Source organism: Primulina huaijiensis, chromosome 6, assembly GCF_012295235.1.
Source record: "Primulina huaijiensis isolate GDHJ02 chromosome 6, ASM1229523v2, whole genome shotgun sequence".
NCBI classification, from domain to species: domain Eukaryota; kingdom Viridiplantae; phylum Streptophyta; class Magnoliopsida; order Lamiales; family Gesneriaceae; genus Primulina; species Primulina huaijiensis.
The window spans coordinates 15488390-15507301 of NC_133311.1; the positions used below are offsets into that span (position 1 = coordinate 15488390).

At 36.2% G+C, this 18912-nt stretch overlaps 1 protein-coding gene across 1 annotated transcript; it reads right to left on the minus strand.

Annotated features, from left to right (window-relative positions):
- Positions 1-10888: 10888 nt before the first annotated feature.
- Positions 10889-17981, minus strand: LOC140979668 (uncharacterized). The gene is made up of 9 exons (XM_073445173.1): positions 17757-17981; positions 14226-17595; positions 14041-14124; positions 13181-13333; positions 12917-13080; positions 12685-12832; positions 11966-12088; positions 11781-11868; positions 10889-11484 (listed from the first exon to the last, which is right to left on the minus strand). The coding sequence occupies exons 2-9, from the start codon at positions 17067-17069 to the stop codon at positions 11255-11257; spliced, it is 3834 nt and encodes a 1277-aa protein (XP_073301274.1). The 5' UTR covers positions 17070-17595; positions 17757-17981; the 3' UTR covers positions 10889-11254.
- Positions 17982-18912: the final 931 nt, after the last annotated feature.

Here is an 18912-nt window from a genome sequence, read left to right on the forward strand (position 1 = left end):
TTGTAGGAAATTGTTTCCTAGTAAAATGTCAGCTCCTGTATCATGAAAATAAATTGGTGGTGTCTTCACCTTATACCAAGGTGTTTGCCCAGCACCGCTAATCATTATTTCAGTCATCTTAATCCCTTTACATAAGATTAAGATTGTTCTGGAAAAATCTCTTCCAGCAATCTTTGGTAATTCTTCTGCCAAACTTGTTGGAAAAACTCCTCGTTTTGCTGTACAAATACCAGCACCTGAATCAATATAAGCAGCAAAATATTCTGCTTTATATTGTTCATATAACATTCCGACTGGAACGTATATGGAGAATGGACTTGTGGTCATTGGATTTTCCACATCTTATCTTCTGCCATAAACTCCATTACATACTCTAGACGTTTCCAAGGTTTATGTTCCTCCAGAAACTCTAGTCCAAGAATCAGTTGATCTGATTCTTTTCCTAGACTTCCTGTGATACGAACTTCCAATTCTCCAACTTGGATCATTCCTTGGTAAGTTCCTATCATAGGTTGTTCTAAATAGTAGATGGTATTACAAGGAAATTGATTACTTTGTTTCGTAATATCAAATACTATTTCAACTTCTTTCCACCCTTCTGGGCATCTAAGCTTTCCTATTGTTGAAAAACTTTTTAGCTCATGTTGGATTTCTTGAACAGGGGTTTTTCCCCATCTGTAGCTTGTAATCCTATCTCCTTGAAAAGATAGTCTTCTTGATTCCAATATAAGACTTTGATTCCTTTGTAGAATCTGTTTGTCTTGTATTTGGATATCTGTCTCCTGTATTACTGGAAACTCAACTCGTTCTGGATAAATTGCCTGAGCAACTTTTCCAAATATTTCTGGTATCTCAATAAACTCATTTCTAATAAACAACTCTGAATGATGTGTCTTAGATAAAGCATATGAGATTTGATAGGTAATAGAATATGGTCTGTTACCTTCCTTCATTAGCCTTTTCTCCTTGAAATTTTGATGTAATGTCAAGGCTCGGCTAAAATCTCGATCTGCCAGGTTGTAAGCTATTCGTGGATAGATAACTCCTACAATCTTTCCTGCACAGAGATTTCCTGAGATAGTTCCCAGTACTGAATCTTGAAGGTTCCCCATTCTTTTATCGCATATAGCAATATCAATGGGTGAATCAATACCTTCTTTGAAAGTAGCTTGTATCATAATTTGGATTGCTCCAATATGAATCCAGGACATAGTCCTTGCTACTTCGATCTTGAGTTTTTGTAATTCCTCCTTTATTTCTTCAGAAGGAATTAATTGCATCTCCATTCTATTTCCCGTAAGTTCCATTGGGATTGCCATTTCCCTTCTGGAGACTTTATAGATTAGATGATGCTTTCTGTTTCTTAGGCCAAGATTTCCTAAGAACTTTTCTACCTGTCCTGCAGCGAATCCTTGGTATCTCTGTAGACTTGGATTTTCTTTCATGATTCTTTGAACCATATTATTCGATATTGTTGTCTGGCTAAAGAACCCAGACAAATCCTCATGTGTTTCGTGTCGAAACACCTCGTTTTCAGTCAGATTCCGATTCAGTTCCATCGGATTCTCCCTGACTTAAAACCTCTTCTTCTTCATCTATACTCTCATCTGAGGTAATGTCCTCAAATCGGTATACCTGAATAAGATCTTGGTAATAAACTGCTTCTTCGATATCCGGAGTTGGATCGAAGCATTTAATACCTCTTTTTTCATTTTCTTGACAGTTAGTTGAGATGTGTCCTCTTGCTCGACATGTCCAGCAATTACAGTCTTTAAAACTCTCATTAGCTCGTGTGTGAGCCCTTCTGAACGTTTTCTTTGTAGGTGTTCTTCCTGTGCTCCGAGATGTACTCGATGCCTGGGAGGATATCCTACTTCTTGATGGTCCGCTTCTTTGTCCAGATTGATAAGATCTGGCTTTTTGTCTAGACCATATTGTTCTTGGTTTCCAAGAACTCCTTCCCCTTCTAGTATAAGGATGAGTCCTAAAACTTTTTCTTTTATGCTTTTGTGATTTAGTTCCAATAATTGTTGGAAGATCATTTTCTTTACAACACAAAGGCGTACGTTTATTAATACCCCTTAATCGCTTGTAATTCTTTTGTAATGCTGCCAAATGGCACCATTCCGCCAATTTTCCTTTAAGGAAAGAAGCTCTTCGCGCCAATGTATCTGGATTTCCAGGTACATATTCCCTTATGAGCATTTCTCTCCAGGGACTGGGCATTTTTGCGAAGAAAAGCTGCATAGCTATATCTTCTTCGACTCCTGAATTCCATCTATATTTGGTAAATAACATAATGTATTCATCCACTAAACAGATGTCATGTAATTCAAGACTATACAGAGCTTGAGTATATTTCTTCCTCTTCTCTGTGTCTTGACTATTAAAATAGTCTACCCCTATAAATTGTGCTTTAAATAGGGTAGCCATTCTTCCCGCTATCTCGCTTAGAGATTCTCCAGCTAGGACCGACTCTTTAGTTTCCACCGAAGTCATGTCCCAAGCAATTTTCACTGATCCCATAAGGCTCATTTCTAGGAGTTTGATGAATCCTTGTCTGTTGAGATCAAGTGTTCCTGCTGCAATTCTCATAGCAGATGTCCAATCATCTATGAGTTCTTCTCTGTTTTTGAAATCTAATACATCAAGGTTAAGCATAACCCCGTAAGGATGTATAGGATCTAAAACAGTTTTCCCATAGGGGGTTTGGTGCAAGGGAATTTGATTTCTCCTTGTCCTTGTTCCCGCAGGGTGTGAACCTCCACCAGTATGGAAATCAGTCTGAGATTCTCTCATGTGTATATTTTGAGATCCCACACTTTCCCTTGGTAGTTCCTGTGAAGATGACCAGGTTATAGCAGGTGTTTCACCTCCTGCTGTGTTCATCTTTAGATCCACAACTTTGAGATTTGCGAAAGATTCCGCAAGTTCTTGTAGATCATCCAGACCAATCCTTTCTAAAGTTGTCATCAGATTAATTTCTTTTCTGAGACAGACTTAATTAGATTGATCATCTTCTCTTCTTCAGTCAAAGGTTTTGACACCACTCTGGCCTTTCCTTGTTGATGTAACAAAGGTTCAGTACCAAATGATGGTGGTAACCATCCTCCTGAAGATCTTTTACTAGAACTTGGTTGTTGTTCTAGTTTCTGAATTCTTGTTTGAATATCCTTTAGTATTCCAAGAATTTCTTCCTGGTTTTCAAGGATTTTTTCAACTCGTTGTGGTACAAAATATAGCATATTACCATAATTTTGTACTGTTTTCTGAATTTCTCTAAGATCTAAAGAGAGCTTAGAAGAATCTGGTATAATTTCCATAAACTTATTAGATTGAATCATAATTTTACCTGAGGATGCTGATGCTCCCCTTTCTGTTTCTGATATCTAACAATAGTTAGATTCCCTTGTTTATATTCCCAAATATTGGAATAATTCTTGTTAATTATTTTTCTCGAACCTAAGTTCGGATTCATAATTTTCGAAATTCTCCTCCTCAAACATTTCGTTTCTTTGTAACAATAAATTTTGTGTTTGAAATAAATCAACCTAGGCTCTGATACCATTTTGAAAACGTGAGGATCAATTAAAATTAAAATATGAGATGAGGATATTTTTGGTATTTTAAAAGACCTTTTCTCTCTCCAGGGAGTTGAGGCAAAACCCACTTTGGTTTGGGGACTGAGCATCAATTCCCCCTAAAAAAATTTGTTATCTTTTAAAAAAAAATTAATAAAAATCAAGTCAGGGGGCGTGACTTGGAACATTTTTATAAAAACATCTGTACGTGTTGTCTTTAACGAGTCTTTCATTTATCATTATAATAATAACAATAATATACATGATTCGAGAAATAGATTGAATGACATTAACATGATTCGAGAAATTATCATGGGATAAATTTAAGAAGAACGACTAGTCCAATCAGCTAGGGGTGGGCGCGGGTCGGGTTTTCGGGTTCGGGTATCCGACATGATCAAAAATTTTCTGGTATTTTCGGATACCCGGCAAAAACAAACCTTTTTTTAAAATTTTTTTACTATTTTTTTGATAAAATATATGTATTTTTCACATTCCACAAAAAATCATGTTATTATATCGAGTTATGACTAGTCATTATATCATATTATGGCTAGTAAATTAAAAAAACACAGGTATTTTTCACATTTCATAAAAAATCATGTCATTATATCATTTTACGATTAATCATTTGTCATTATATCGGATTATAACTAGCCACAAAAAAATACATGTTTTTTTTAGTTGAATAGACGGATATACTCATAAAAAAAAAATTCAGGTATCGGTAAAATACCCGAACCCGATAATGTCGGGTACCAGACAAACCCGATTTATTTTAAAAATACCCGGCCGATCAGGTTCTATCCGATCGGGTACCCAGTACTCGAGAATAAACGCCCACCCCTACAATCAGCAATGAAGAAACAGTTCATAATCAAGCTGTTGGCTAAGTTGAGTCGGTGAACAAGAACCAACCAAAAATACATCAAGAAGAGGATGCTACAGAAAATAATGAAGATACAACGGTCCAACAGCCAGATCCAAGCCCATGTAGACTAATCCTGCGGTGGAATAAGAATCATCCACTCAAGCTGGTCATCGGTAATTCGACCGCTCATCTTAAAATTAGAATGTAAATGTTAGATGAGTTCATACATGCTGCATTTGTTTCTCAACTTGAACCTCATAAGATTAGTGTGGATTCACAGTGTATAAATGCAATGCCGAAAGCACTTAATCAGTTTGAGAGAAGTAATATTTGATATCTAGTTCCCCGACCGATTAATCTAAATGTTATTGGAGCTAGATTCGTCTTTAGAAATAAAATGGAAGAGAGTTGATCAGTAGTAAGAAATAAAGCTAGACTTGTAGCTCAATGTTATAGACAAGAATAAAATATCCGTCCTTTGGTTATTTGCGCATGCTAAACTCCTTACTTGATATCGGCTTGATTTTGTTGAAGATAAATAATGTGTGCTTTGCAAAGGTGAGTTTCAAACTATGGCCCATTTATTCTTTTCGTGCCCTTTAGCTAAAAAAATCTGGGATGCAATTCGTGATTGGCTTGGTATAAAGAAATTGATGGGCTCGACTACTGCAATCATTCGTGCCTTCAGAGGCGTCTACCGTGGGAAGTCTATGCTTAACAAGTTGAGGCTATTGGCGTGTTCTGCTACTATTTATCATATCTGGAGCGCGCAGAACCGAGCAATATTCGAGAATGAGACTACTTGTGTTGAAGAAACTATTAAAAAGATTAAAATTGTATATATTCGTTACATACCGAATGCGATTAATGTACTATAGTAATCTAGAAAGGTAGGTGATTCGAGTTATGTATTTTGTATCTCTCTTGGGGATATCCAGTATAATTGTTCTTGTATTAATTTTTTACCCATTTAATGAAATATTTTTTCATTAAAAAAAATAATAAAAAATATATTTTGATGAATCATTTGTTCATGTAACTAAACTTGAGGTCATCATAATAATTCTTACATTTGCTGCCTTCAAGTACTTTAAAATGTATCAAATAGATGTTAAGTCAACATTTCTAAACGATCTATTTAATGAGTAAGTGTATGTTGAACAACTTTCTAGTTTTGTTATTCATATTCATCCTAGTTATGTCTATAAACTTGACAAAATATTAAATGTCTTAAAGCAATATCCTCGTGCATGATATGACACATTGACTAATTTTTTGCTTGAGCATGACTGTGTGATTGGAACCATAGATAAAACATTGTTTAAATTTACTAAAAATGATTATTAATTATTTGTGCAAATTTATATTGATGACGTAATATTTGGTTTAGCTAACCCTAAATTTTGTGAGATATTCTCTAAGATAAATAGAAACATTTTGAGATGAGCATACTGGGATAATTAAATTTCTTCCCCGGGTTGCAAGTGAAGCAACTTGAAACAGACATTTTCATCAACCAGACTAAATATACCTTGGATTTTTTAAAGAAGTTTAGCATAGAGAATTGTGTTGTGGGTGTCACTCCAATGAGCTCATCAATCAAGATAGATAAATATAAAGGGAGAATCTCAGTGGAAACAACAATGTACAGATGATTAATTGGATCACTCTTATATATGACCGTTAGTCAATCAGACATAATGTTTGTGGTTTGTTTATATGCTCACTTTCAAGATAATCCTAAGTAAACTCACTATATTGTAGCTAAACATATACTTAAATATCTTAAAGGAACTCTATGTTTGGGTCTTTAATATCTCAAATACTCCAAGGGAAATGGTATTCTTGAAGAAGAACCCAAGATTTCATCTGTTCAAGTTGCCATCAATCTTGCTATGGAGCGAGTTAATCAAATTTCCAAAGATAAGATGAGCGAGTTTGACAGCCAAATCGATTACCGGACTGTTGTTCATTTTGAGGTCGTAAAAAACAGAAGAATGTGAAAGCAGTGGCAGCACTTGAGAAGAAGATGTTGTGTTGGGCAGAGACATATGTCATTTATGAAGCTCTCCAACAGCGAGACTTCATTGAGCTTAAATTGAAAGAAATCATATGGTACTTAATCCAACAGAAAAGAGAGAACTCTGTTGTTCATAGATCGATTGCCAAGAATGATGTAGCCATCATCAGTACGCTTGAAATGGACACATTGTCCTTGTCAATGTTGGTAAAGGTGAAGTGGTAGGATTATGAACTCCCAACAACTGAAGATGTGATTTCTGCTGTTTTAGATTTAGGGAAAAGTCAGGTTGGTGAGAGGTCATCTTCTGATGATGTTCCAGATAGAATTTCAAAGGATCGGGCTGTTGAGAAAGTAGTAATGTAAGAACAAGTTCAAGCCACTGAAATAGACAATCATGTTGAATTGGTTACAAATGTTCCTTCCTCCCCTCATCCATAGACAATTCAATTTGAAGTTCTCCCAAAGATTCCATTAATTTATGTGGATGAGGTTGTTTGTCACTTTCTCCAATCGATTTTGACCACTCAAAGATGGAACACTCTTCTCCTATGCTCCAAGATCCAACCGTTGAGTAAGAAGGTGTCTATGCTAAAGATGATCTAAATTTGGAATCAGTGCCTACCAATCAGACCGGTGCAGACATGCAAGTTGATCAGATTATTTTTCCAGAAAATCTGACCGGTAAGAAGATGGTAATTTATGGTGCATTCAGGTCAGCTGATGCACAAAAAGAAGTTGTGCCCAAGTACTTCGCGAGCTAAGTTCAATAGAGACAAGTTTCAGGCTAGCCGTAAATCAAACTGTCACTAAGAAGAAATATGTCACCATGAATGTTGAACTGTTAGGACAGATTACTCAAGTCAAACAACGTATAGACAAATGTAAAAAGGAAGATTAAGAGAGAGTGGAAGAGCATAAGGCAAAAAGGCTGAGGATCGCCGTAAGTTTGATGAAGCAAAAAAAAAAAAGAGGTTGTGGCAATGGCGCGACGGTTTTGGTTAAAGTTTTAGATGATAGGACTTTTTATTTTGTAGGTGTAATAGGATTTTATTTTATGTACATGTAACATTGATATTTCATTTATTCAATTAAATACAATTGTTCTTCAAAATTATATGTTACATAATTATTTTGTCATCACTGAAAATAGGGTAATTGTTAGAATATTTATATTATCCTAAGTTTTAGTGATTGACAAATAACATCATCGAGATGTTTTAGGATCCAGACCTTATCGATTGTAATTTTAGGTTTTCAGACCGATGGATCAATTCAAGCTGTTCAGGCAGAACATCAAAAGTTCAAGCGGTAGATTATTTGAACTCTAGTTGCAAGTGATCATCTCTCATCAGACCAGAGCAAGTCTTAAATAAAATACACATGTTTAAACTATTAAACTCCAACCGCAATGCAATTAGTCAAATATGAGAAATTTAAAAAGGGTACTGCAAATCAAGTTGTTCAACAAATTCCAGATATAGAATGATTACATAGTGTTCTACCAACTTGTTTTTCAGAAGCTAAGAGCTTAAAATCGGAAAAGCGAAATAAACATTAAATGAGCATTTGATTATATGTACGAAAACTAAAAGCGACTTGTCCATTCTGTCAGGTAACAATACATATTATAGTCCATTATGCTTTGTTAAATGTTATTGTTAACAATTTGATTTCAGTGACAACAGTTAGGAAAGAAGGACATCGACATGAGGAAATGGATAAGGTTGACAGTGGGTTTGGGCAAATAAATCTGTTGCCACCTCATCCTATGAGACATGCATCTGCAAAGCATTCTTTATTGTCTAGTGAATTAAGTCTGACATAGTTTAGCAGCTATCTTCCATTGAGATTTGATAGCTCTGAGATTGAGGAGTCAGCAGATGAGTCGATTGAGAGCATAGACCATGTATTTGTGACTGTTCTGTGTGCTAGATATGCTTGGTTATAATTAGCTACATTCCAGCTTTTCAAGAATGTACTGTTATTGTGGCATACGACTGAGGTTGGATTGAGAGCCCATGGTCGTACTGTCTATTGGGATGTGTTTCGATCCCAATTTCTTGATAAGGATTTTTTTATAACAGACAGACAAAAGAAAGAGAGATAATTTGAGGGATTGAAAGAGAGGAATATGTTTGTTGCTGAGTATGAGTCTTGATATTCTGCTTTGTTGAGGTATGTGTCATATGCTTCTATGAATGCCCTTGCTAAGATGAGGTATTTCCTGATAAGGTTGAAGCTAGAGTTGTTTGATCTTGTGCAATAAAAAAACCCCGATATTGTTTGGGGATGTAGTGATGAGAGTTGAGATGGCTGAGTTAGAAATGCAGGAGTATAGGGCTCAGAGAAAATTACGAGAGCCGTCACTGAGACCACATGGACATTCCTTTAAATTTCAGAAGGGTTCATCTTCTTCTTAATCCTCATCTGGGAAGCATCGATTTGATCCATGATGTGTTGAGAGTTGTGAAGGTTGTTCTCAGTCTGTTCAGGAACAAAGAGGAAAGTCTAGAGTAGTGATGTATTTTTAATTGTGGTGGACCTTATTTGATCAGACAGTGCACACAGACCAAGATTACGTGTTATGAGTGTGGTAGTGTGGGCCATATGGCGATTCAATCTCCTAGTCGTGAGAGGCAGCAAGAGTCTAAGTGTGATAGAGGCAAATCCTCAGATAGAGGATGATAGCCTCAGAAGTATACTCAATGACCTTCTGGAGGACATACATATATGCTGGGAGATGGTCCACCACAGGAACATGTGTATGCCTTGAACGAGAAGGCACGAGAGGATATGATAGCGGGTAAGTGTTACTTATGTTCTTATCCTACTTATATTCTTGTTAATTTAGGTGTCTCGCATATTTTTATATCGTCGAGGTTTGTTGTTAAGCATCATATGCGCCCTTATCAATTGCCAATGCCTCTTTCTGTCTCGACATACTATATAGTTGATACATCATTTGTATTATTTCTTATGAGGGCTACGAGCTGAGATATGATATGATTATCATGAAGATGATTGATTTTGATTGTTGTGGGAATTGATGTTTTGAGAAGATATTGTGCGACTGTTGATTGTTATCAACGAATAGTATATTTTTTTTACAAAGATAAGAGATATCGTTAGATCTTTTATGAGAATGGTTCTCGTCCCCATGTTTCGTTGGTATTTGATATTCTGAGCTCTCGGTTATTGAAGCATGAATATGAGGGCTATCTTATTTATGTTGTAGATATGATAGATAAAAAGAAGAAGGTAAGAATAGAGGAGATACCTATAGTTGTTGAGTTTTCTGATTTTCCTGATGAGATTTCAGGATTCTCATTAGTTTGTGAGGTTGGGTTTGGGATTGAGTTGATGTCAAGTGCTTCTCCTATTTCTTGTGCTCCTTATATAATGACACTAGCAGAGTTGAGAGAATTGAAAGCCCGGTACAAGACTTGTTGGACAAGAGATACAGTCATCCTTGTATATCGTCTTGGAGTGAAACAATTCTATTTGTGAAAAAGAAATATGTAATGATACTGCTTTGTATTGATTATCGATAGCTGAATAAGGTAGCAATTAAAACTAAGTATCCCCTACCTGGTATTGAAGATTTATTTGAATTGTTATAGGAGACTTCAGTGTACTCGAAGATTGAGTTGAGATCTGAATATCATTATATACGAGTTAGGGAGGAGGATGTTCTAGAGATAACATTCAAGACCAGATATGAGGATTGGGTTGAAAATATTTTCAATTTGCGGAGCAACTTTGTTTCTTTTATTTGAGTTAAGATATATGTGAAATAAACTTTAAATTTTTTAAAAATAAGGGTTGGTTTTGTGAGTAGAAAATGATCATATCAAACCTACCAAAGGTAATAGCGATTAATTTAATCCTTTTTATTATTAATATTTTTAGAGTTAAATACAGTAATTAATTGATTTTATTTTAAAGTTTTGCGTTAATTTGTATTAATTCAAAACAATAAGATAAAAAATATAAAAAGATAATGAGACAAAATAATTAGTAAATTAATTAAAAATAAGAGCGATAATTGCAATTTTGAAGTTGACATGCCTAATTAATTATTTAAGATATTCCCTCTTTGTAATAGGATGGTATAGATATAATAAGAGATAATTAAATTGTTTAATTTATATCAACTAGATTTGACTTCAAGTTTATTTATCTACCAGTAAAAATTTCAAATGTTCACAACACTTTCTAATATAATTATCAATGATTTTTAATAACGTTATGTTTTCTCGAGTCTTTTGATAATTTGCATGAACCAGAACCAAAAACGTCAATAATTTATACGAGGAATGGTTTATAATTTCATAATGTTGCAAGAAGCACTCGTTGCCATCACACAGCACAGCAAGACAAGCAACTCCATCAATAGAAAAAAGTAGAATCAACTCAAGAAGTTGCAGTCAATCACAGCTAAGAATTTTCTGACTGCAATATTACATGCCAATGACAGGTATTTGGTACAACACATGAACCAAAAAGACAATTAACATATTTTCTCTATGTAACGAGCAAGAAAACACCAACCGAAAAATCACTGCAACTGCAACTGCCGACCTTTTAGAGGAAGGCGGAACCGTAAATGCCCTCTTCCAAGAGGGATTCAGGTGGCAAAAGAATAAACGAATGAGGAAAAAAACGATTCAATATACTTGAGAAGAAAATATGAACAGAAAGGACGAAGATACATCTACACAAAATTGTGACCCAGCAGCTGTTCAAAGAGGCTATAATGTGTATTCACCTCTGTTAGAACTACGCATTTGTATTCTTTTGAGATGGGATATTAGGCTTCATTTGCCGAACTGGGTTGGTGTTCCCTTTAGCCTGAAGTGCAGCAGACATTGATCTTAAATGATTAGCAATCTCAGTAAATGAAGGCCGGGAATCTGGATCAGCTGACCAGCATTGTTCCATCAGTTTCCGCCAATCCGGATCACACCATTCTGGCACCGGGGGACGTAGAGTATCCTTGACGATTCCACCTAGATGCATAATTAGGAAATAATTTCATATTTATATCAAGTCCACCACAAAATCCAGTTCAGTAGCATTTTCAATTCCTCATGGACCTTATCATGGACTTGTTTTTATATATTCCAACATTGTTATCATTTAAGCAACCGACATCAAAATTCCATTATTCAAATTGATCTTGTGTCACAATTACCTTATCATGGACTCGTTTTTATATATTCCAATATTCTTATCATTTAAGCAACCAATATCAAAATTCCATTACACAAATTGATCTTGTGTCACAATTAAAATGTTGGCTTACCAATTATTGCCCCACAGTGCATATTGGAGTAAGGTTCTTCCCCAGTCAAAATCTCCCAGAGTGATATGCCAAATGAAAACACATCAACCTGTTGAGCTCAAATTATAACATCCGGTTCTATCAGATGTGACTGAGAAGCATTATTTGTAAGATCTAACATGGCATATAATTACAATGGTCCTCACCTTTTCAGATACTCGGATGGTGCTTCCATTCAACAGTTCGGGTGCCATCCATGGAAGGGATCCTCGTACACCGCCAGATACAAGAGTATTGCGTTTTATTCTTGACAGTCCAAAATCTCCAACCTACAAAAAATTTCTTAATCGTCAGGAATATTACAGGTGAAGAAAGCCCGATTGCGAAAATCTGATGCATACACAACCAAAAAATATCACAAAATGTCATTTCATATTAGTAATATTTGTCCTGCACACAACATGAGAAAGAAGGAAGAATTTAATTTTATGTTCCACACAAACAAACTATGCCAAGGAACTCTTAGCTTATATGCAAGTTCTTTGCTCCCAAAAAAGAACCTATCAAAAAACGTGAATATTGCATTTGCATGTGCTCCAAAAAGGCCACGCGAACATCGATTTTGTGAAAACGATCAAAAGTAGCTAGCATTCATACTGCTTCAACACTTATCAAAGCCCTAAGTTATTGAATACAGAATCTAAAATGGCGGATAATTATAATTCCAGAAACAACCAAAATTAGGAAAAGTAAATAAAAATAATAACCCAATTGGTTTAAAAAGTTTTCCCCTTAATAACTGAATATGTCTTCCAGCTTATTGTTTTATGAACAGAGGCATCCCAATGGCAATCAGCACCTTTACAGGGAAAATGCTAACACACAGTTCAAAATGTTGTCCACAACATCACCGATAAAAAAATACCTTGCATATAGGTCTCTGAAGATCTCTCAGGTTTACCAACAGATTATCACATTTCAGATCAAAATGGACAATATTTTTTGAGTGCAAGTACTCCATACCAAATGCAGCATCCGTGGCAATCATAAGCTTTTTACGATGATCAAGTACCCTGCCATATGGACTTTCAGAATGTCAAGTACAAAATAATTAACAAGATTATGCAGAATTAAGGAGGAAAGGAAAGTTTCCATACTTATCTTTCTTAATTAGAGCATTCCTAAGAGATCCATTGGCCATGAATTCTGTCACGGTCGCTAAAGTTCCCCCAGCCCCATCAGGTACCACCCCATAAAAGGCAACCACATTTGGATGGTGAAGATTTGACAAGATTTGCGCTTCCCTCCAAAAGTCTTTCGTCTGCAAAGGCACAACAAAAAAATCACTTTCACTTTAGTGTGTGGTACAAAGGTTTCGCACAGGAAAGTGACAGCTGAAAGAAAATACACAAACGACCCACCAACTGCTCTTGGTCCGATGATTTTCCTAAAAAACAGGTCTTTTTAATTCTCTTAATGGCAACATCTGTTCCTCTCCATTTCCCATGATATACCGTTCCATACATGCCAGATCCCAGCTCTCGTAATTCTTCAAGATCAGCATTTTTTATGATCTACATTTCCACACAGACAAGATAAATTGGCAATTGATGAAGATACATACTCCAAAATTGAGAGAGATACACACAAAACAAAATCAACTCCATTCTACAGATATCAATCAACTTCTGGAAAATAGTTCAATACCGGATTAGTGTCAGGAGAAAACTCGTGCATGATATAGACATTTTATCTGATTGATCTTCAGTTATCTTATGGTAACAAATGATGCTCTAATAACTTCTAATATAGGCTGGAAATAGAGAGTTTTTCCAAATGTCAACTGAAGTCTTTACATAAGTTTATACATCACATTGCGTCAGAGCTCTACACTTTGCAGGGGATTTCCAAGATCAACTTTTGCATAAAGTTTTCCATGTGTCAATAGCATAGCCAGTCGATTTAAATAACAGAGGCTAGAAAAAACTATCAATCTCTTAGTTGATATCATCAGTTCAACATACACAAAATGTCAAAGATCATCCTAACTCGACATTCAATTGACAGTCTGAAGAACAAAATGATGGCAACATCTGCCAAGATGTTCACTTACCCCTTACTCCTTAGTAAGGCAACAAAACAATCTTTCTCAAGTGTCTCTTCCACTTTCCCAACACAGCCATTAAAAAATAAGATTACACTAAAAAATGATTAAAATGACAACTAGCAAACATTTAAGAAGCTAAAAAATTGCTCTTAACAAGAAAAACATAAGTTATACCTGCAGCCCATATAAATCAGCTTCCATTTCAGCTATCATTGCATCACTAAACAATTCCTCTTCGTCGCACTCAGCATTGGCATCCTGCATCAGCAGAAGTCACTTAAAAGTTATATTAAATGTTGGAACAATGAATTAGGATTCCGAATGAAATTAAAACAAAAAACAAAAAAAACAAATACCACCTCTGCAACAGTATTATGTACAGGGCTCTGAGCTTCTGTTGAAGATTGGATATTGACAGCATATGATCCCTCTGAGGCAATAGTGTCCGGAGAGGGAAATTCAGCATGTGATAAATCAACACCCAAGTTCTGAGCAGCAGGAAAAGGCTTCTTCTGCTGATGTAGCTCAGGGTTATCAAATATTAAAACATCTTGTAATTCTCGGGGCTTGCCAGAAAGTCCAACATTGGCTGACATTTCAACCCTGCGGTCAGAGTTATTGGGCAACTCATCATAGAGGAGGGAAAATTCTCTCGGGTATAAAGAATCTCTCATATGATTCTGAACCAAAGAATGATTATGTGGCATTCTGTTCAAATTGGTATTATTTAAAGCTGCTTGTCTATGCAAATCTTCTGGTCTTCGTACCTTGCACTGCTCATTTCCAACAACCCTTGAACCCTCGAAAGATTCGCACGCCAGAACCTCAGATAAAACCAGATCACTAGATAATCCACTAAGTATATAGCCATAGCAGTTTTCATCTGGATGCAGTTCTTCAGAGTTATGAATAAGCCCTCCCACTTCTAAGTTCCTGGTCCAAGATGAGTAGCTTTCTGTTTCAGCTCTAGTGACTCCACCAAAGGTTTCCCCCATATAATTGCTATGGGATTGCTTGATTTCTGAATCATTTAAAGTCGTTGGGTTAGTTACAGATGATACATTGACCAAGCAACTAGAAATACGACGATCCTGTTTTGGAGAGCCAAGACAATCAAGGGGAGCTGCCTCGACATTGACATTTTCCATTTTTTTTGCTAGCTCCATGGCAACCATAGGCACCTTGCTTGACAAAAGATTTTCTCCACAATATGAAAAATTTCCATTGCATTCGTGATTATTCTGTCCACCGTATCTCGAGCTACATTCATTTTCATTCAGCATAAAACCTTGCTTTCTCAAATCCTCATTTTTTGATGGGCATTTCTCGACATGACTATTTGCATCATAATTCGATTCAAACTTCTTCCACAAACCTGAGCCAAAAGGAGAGATCAATGTATCCCCTGAAATAGGAAAGGATGGCTCTGCATTAGATTCTTTAGTTTGAAGCTGAGCATTGATAAAGCCAACGCTGTCATGAAATTGCCCTGGCTTTCCTAGAAAAGCATCTTCTACAATGTGAGATGATGATTGAGGCCTTCCCAAGTTCAATGAGAATGACTGAGTTGCACCTTCCTGCGAAGAACAAGCATATTTCTGCCCCTGTTCCTGAAGCTTTGAATCAGAAAAGGCATGAGGCATTCCACGATAGCAACCAGATGAGTTATTGGATGCTGAAAATATCCCCGCAGACATAGCGGGTTGAGGAAGAGGATTTTCTAGTCCCAATTCCCTCTCCATGATTGCAACAGCATCATGACAGTGTTGCTTGGGTATGCTGTTATTGTGTTCTAGTTCTGATGGAGTCAAGTTCTCCCCTTGTAAAATCAAATGAGACATTTGAAGAGTATTACCATGAGAATCAGCGTAGCACATGGACTCTCCAGACGGAATTGGCATTTGGACAGTGCCAAATGCACCTGGATCTTCAACACTACCAAGTAATGCAGTGCTTTTAAACGCAGTTTTCTTGTCAAATTTCAAGTCAGCCAATCTACCAGGAACATGAGTCAAGGAAGGGGAACTAAACAAATTATGGGGCTCACTCAAAAATTCAGTTGGATGAGGAACACCAAGACAATCATTGGTTTCCAACGGACATAGAGGAGACGATGAGATTTTTTCGTAGTTTGGATTGCTTTCTGAATTTGGCATCAAATGAACTGTTTCGCAAACAGAAATCTGGCTGCTGTTGTATTTCTGAGAGCTGCGATCAGCCTCGGCTATACCATTTACGGCAATAACATAGTGACTACCAGGGTCGCTTTGCTTAATTGAGCCAGTATCAAGTGCACAATATGTTTCAGGTTCATCAGAAGGAATTAAGAATATGCGTGGTCTTAGAGAACCTTCGGGATTCTCAGAACCATAATATTCCTCAATCATGTTTTGCATATCTTCATCGGAAGACACAGATATAAGTGCGTCAAGATCCTCACCTGGAAGCTGGTATTTGATTGAGTGAGGCTGGTTAAAAATTCTCCCAGTTTTATTTGACAATTCCTCCCACGAGATATTCTTTGGGATTGAAATAATGCGGGTCTCTCCCCCAACGAACCTGAGCTTTCCATCACTTGGTCGTGGCAGTATTTTGCCACCAAAACTGCAAAGAAACTTCATTTTTCCAGAATGAGAGCCCTCTGAAGCTCCTAATCCAGAAGAATATAAAGATTTAGAGGACTCCGACTCGCTTAATATTGGTATATTTGGCACCAAAAAAGCCTGATTACAAGACACCTCACTTCCAGACTTTCTGGGCTTATGCCCACCTGCCAGATTATCCTTGTATTTTGTGCTTTCTTTATTCACATAAACAACGTTTTCAGTTTCTGTCATAGACCCTTGAGCAGAAGCAAATTCCGTGAGGTCGGAGCCACATTCAGAATTCATTCTTGTTAAACCAAGAACTCTAGCAAGGTCCTCATAAAGAATTTGCCCATCCGACACCCCGACCCTCTTCTCGTTGTTGGTACCATCACCGTCCACTGCAGAAACAACTCTAGCCGTGGCAGACCCCTGAAGAAATTCCATTGAGAACTCACCCCTCTGTGAAGGTACATTGTTATTTACATAATCCCACACTGGAACACTGCTTCTGGTCACAGCTTCCAATGAATCCTGCTGAGTCCATTGAGTATAAAAGCCAGGCGCCTCACCGTTCACGGTTTCAGCAGTATTTTTATTGGGCTTATTTAGCTGCATTGGAATAAATTCTTCAACTATCCCAATATTCTGTTTGATTGCACCTCATCGATCAACCAAACAACTCCAACGAAGCTCTCTTTCAAATATAGGAGGACAACAATGGAGTTAGAGTTACTCTATGTTCCTTCTACACCCTCTTGTTTAAACTCTAACTTCTTTCCAAACAACTTCGCATGGAAAACTCTCACGTCCCATCCACTAAATTACAAACTCTGGCAGTTCCTAATTTCTTTTAGTACATTCTACCAACATTATTACTAAATTTCCTACCTACACGATTTTGCAATTGCATACTACAGGTGCCAATAGAGTGGGGAGAAAAATGAAAATGCACGCACTCACACTAAGAATATAAAACAGTGCAGCAGATACGAGCTATACCCAGCTAAGCATAAGTGCCTACAATAAGCACAATGTCAAAATAACTACAACATCAGCACAACTCTATCGATCAATGATTTTTACCCCCAAATATTTCATCTTCGTCTCTAGATTATCAAACGCAATTATCCCGAGCAATTACCTGAAATCCACATCGGAAACAAAATCAAACATCTGCGAGCTAATCGCACTTCAGAACATAAACTGTTTCGAAATTGTTCGTCTTTAATAAGGATAAAACTCAAAATTTTCCAAACGATTAAAAAACAATCATTTGCGCAGCATTGCAGTCAATCCACTGACCTTTTGCTGTTCCGGAGCGATTGTTCTTTGAGACGTCGTGATTCAACGCTCCCAGATGGGAAATTAAGAGGAATTGCGCCGATAATTTGGAAATTTGAGCCGATGAAACGAGGAAAAAAATTGGGGCAGAGGGAAAGATATGGCGCTGACGCTCCGTTTGCTTCCAATTCTTGGCGTGGAAACCGTTCTCCTACCCGACCCTTACCCCCAAAATATGGTAATACAGGTCCGGGTTTTGAATATTATATATATATCATGCATATTTACATAAGTCTTCATTTTTATATCAACTTTTATATATATATATGTATATAAATTCGATATCATGTGTATCTAATCGTTGATGTGGCATTCATTTATTGGATTGAGTAATTGAATATTTATTGGATTGAGTAGTAGTCCAAACACCTTATTAAAAATGTGTGTATGTTTTTAAAATAAAAATACGTGTTTAACGAGAAATAAAAGATTTTTATAAAATAGATGTTCAAATTTATTTTTAATTATAAGTTTTTTTTCTAAATAGTTATCAAAACATTTTTTTATAAAATAGTTATTCAAATACATATTTATTTCAAAACAACTTACAAAAAAAAATTTGAAAAATTTTTATAAAAACATTTTAAAATATTTATCCAAACGTAGTCTTAGTTAAAAACATTTAAATAAACTCTTGAAAACATTACTAATTTGATAAATGGTTGAAATAGAAGAAGAAAGATTAACTCATGCAAAAAATATCATTTCAATTTGTAGGTTGGAATTCGGGTAAATGGATCGAATCACTGTAAACGGTTCAAAGCAAACCCGCGGGTTTCCTCCTGTTAGTTGGGATTTTGCGGGAACGCTATTCTTTCACTATTTTAATTTTTTTATTAAAAAGCGTGTTGTTCCTCCATTCGACCAATAGTTAACGTGTAAAGAAAAAATAATAATAATAATATATATTTATATATTATTTATATTTATCTACATATCTAAAAGAGAGAATAATGCGTTTTTGGCCAGTTTGTGGCAAGTTCCCGGTTGTTTCCATTCCACGTGGATAACATGCACCGCTACACATATGCATGACACCCATCTATCACATGTCTCCAGTGTCTGGTTCGTACACATGTCTCCAGTGTCTGGTTCGTACAATTGATTTCTTCCTCTT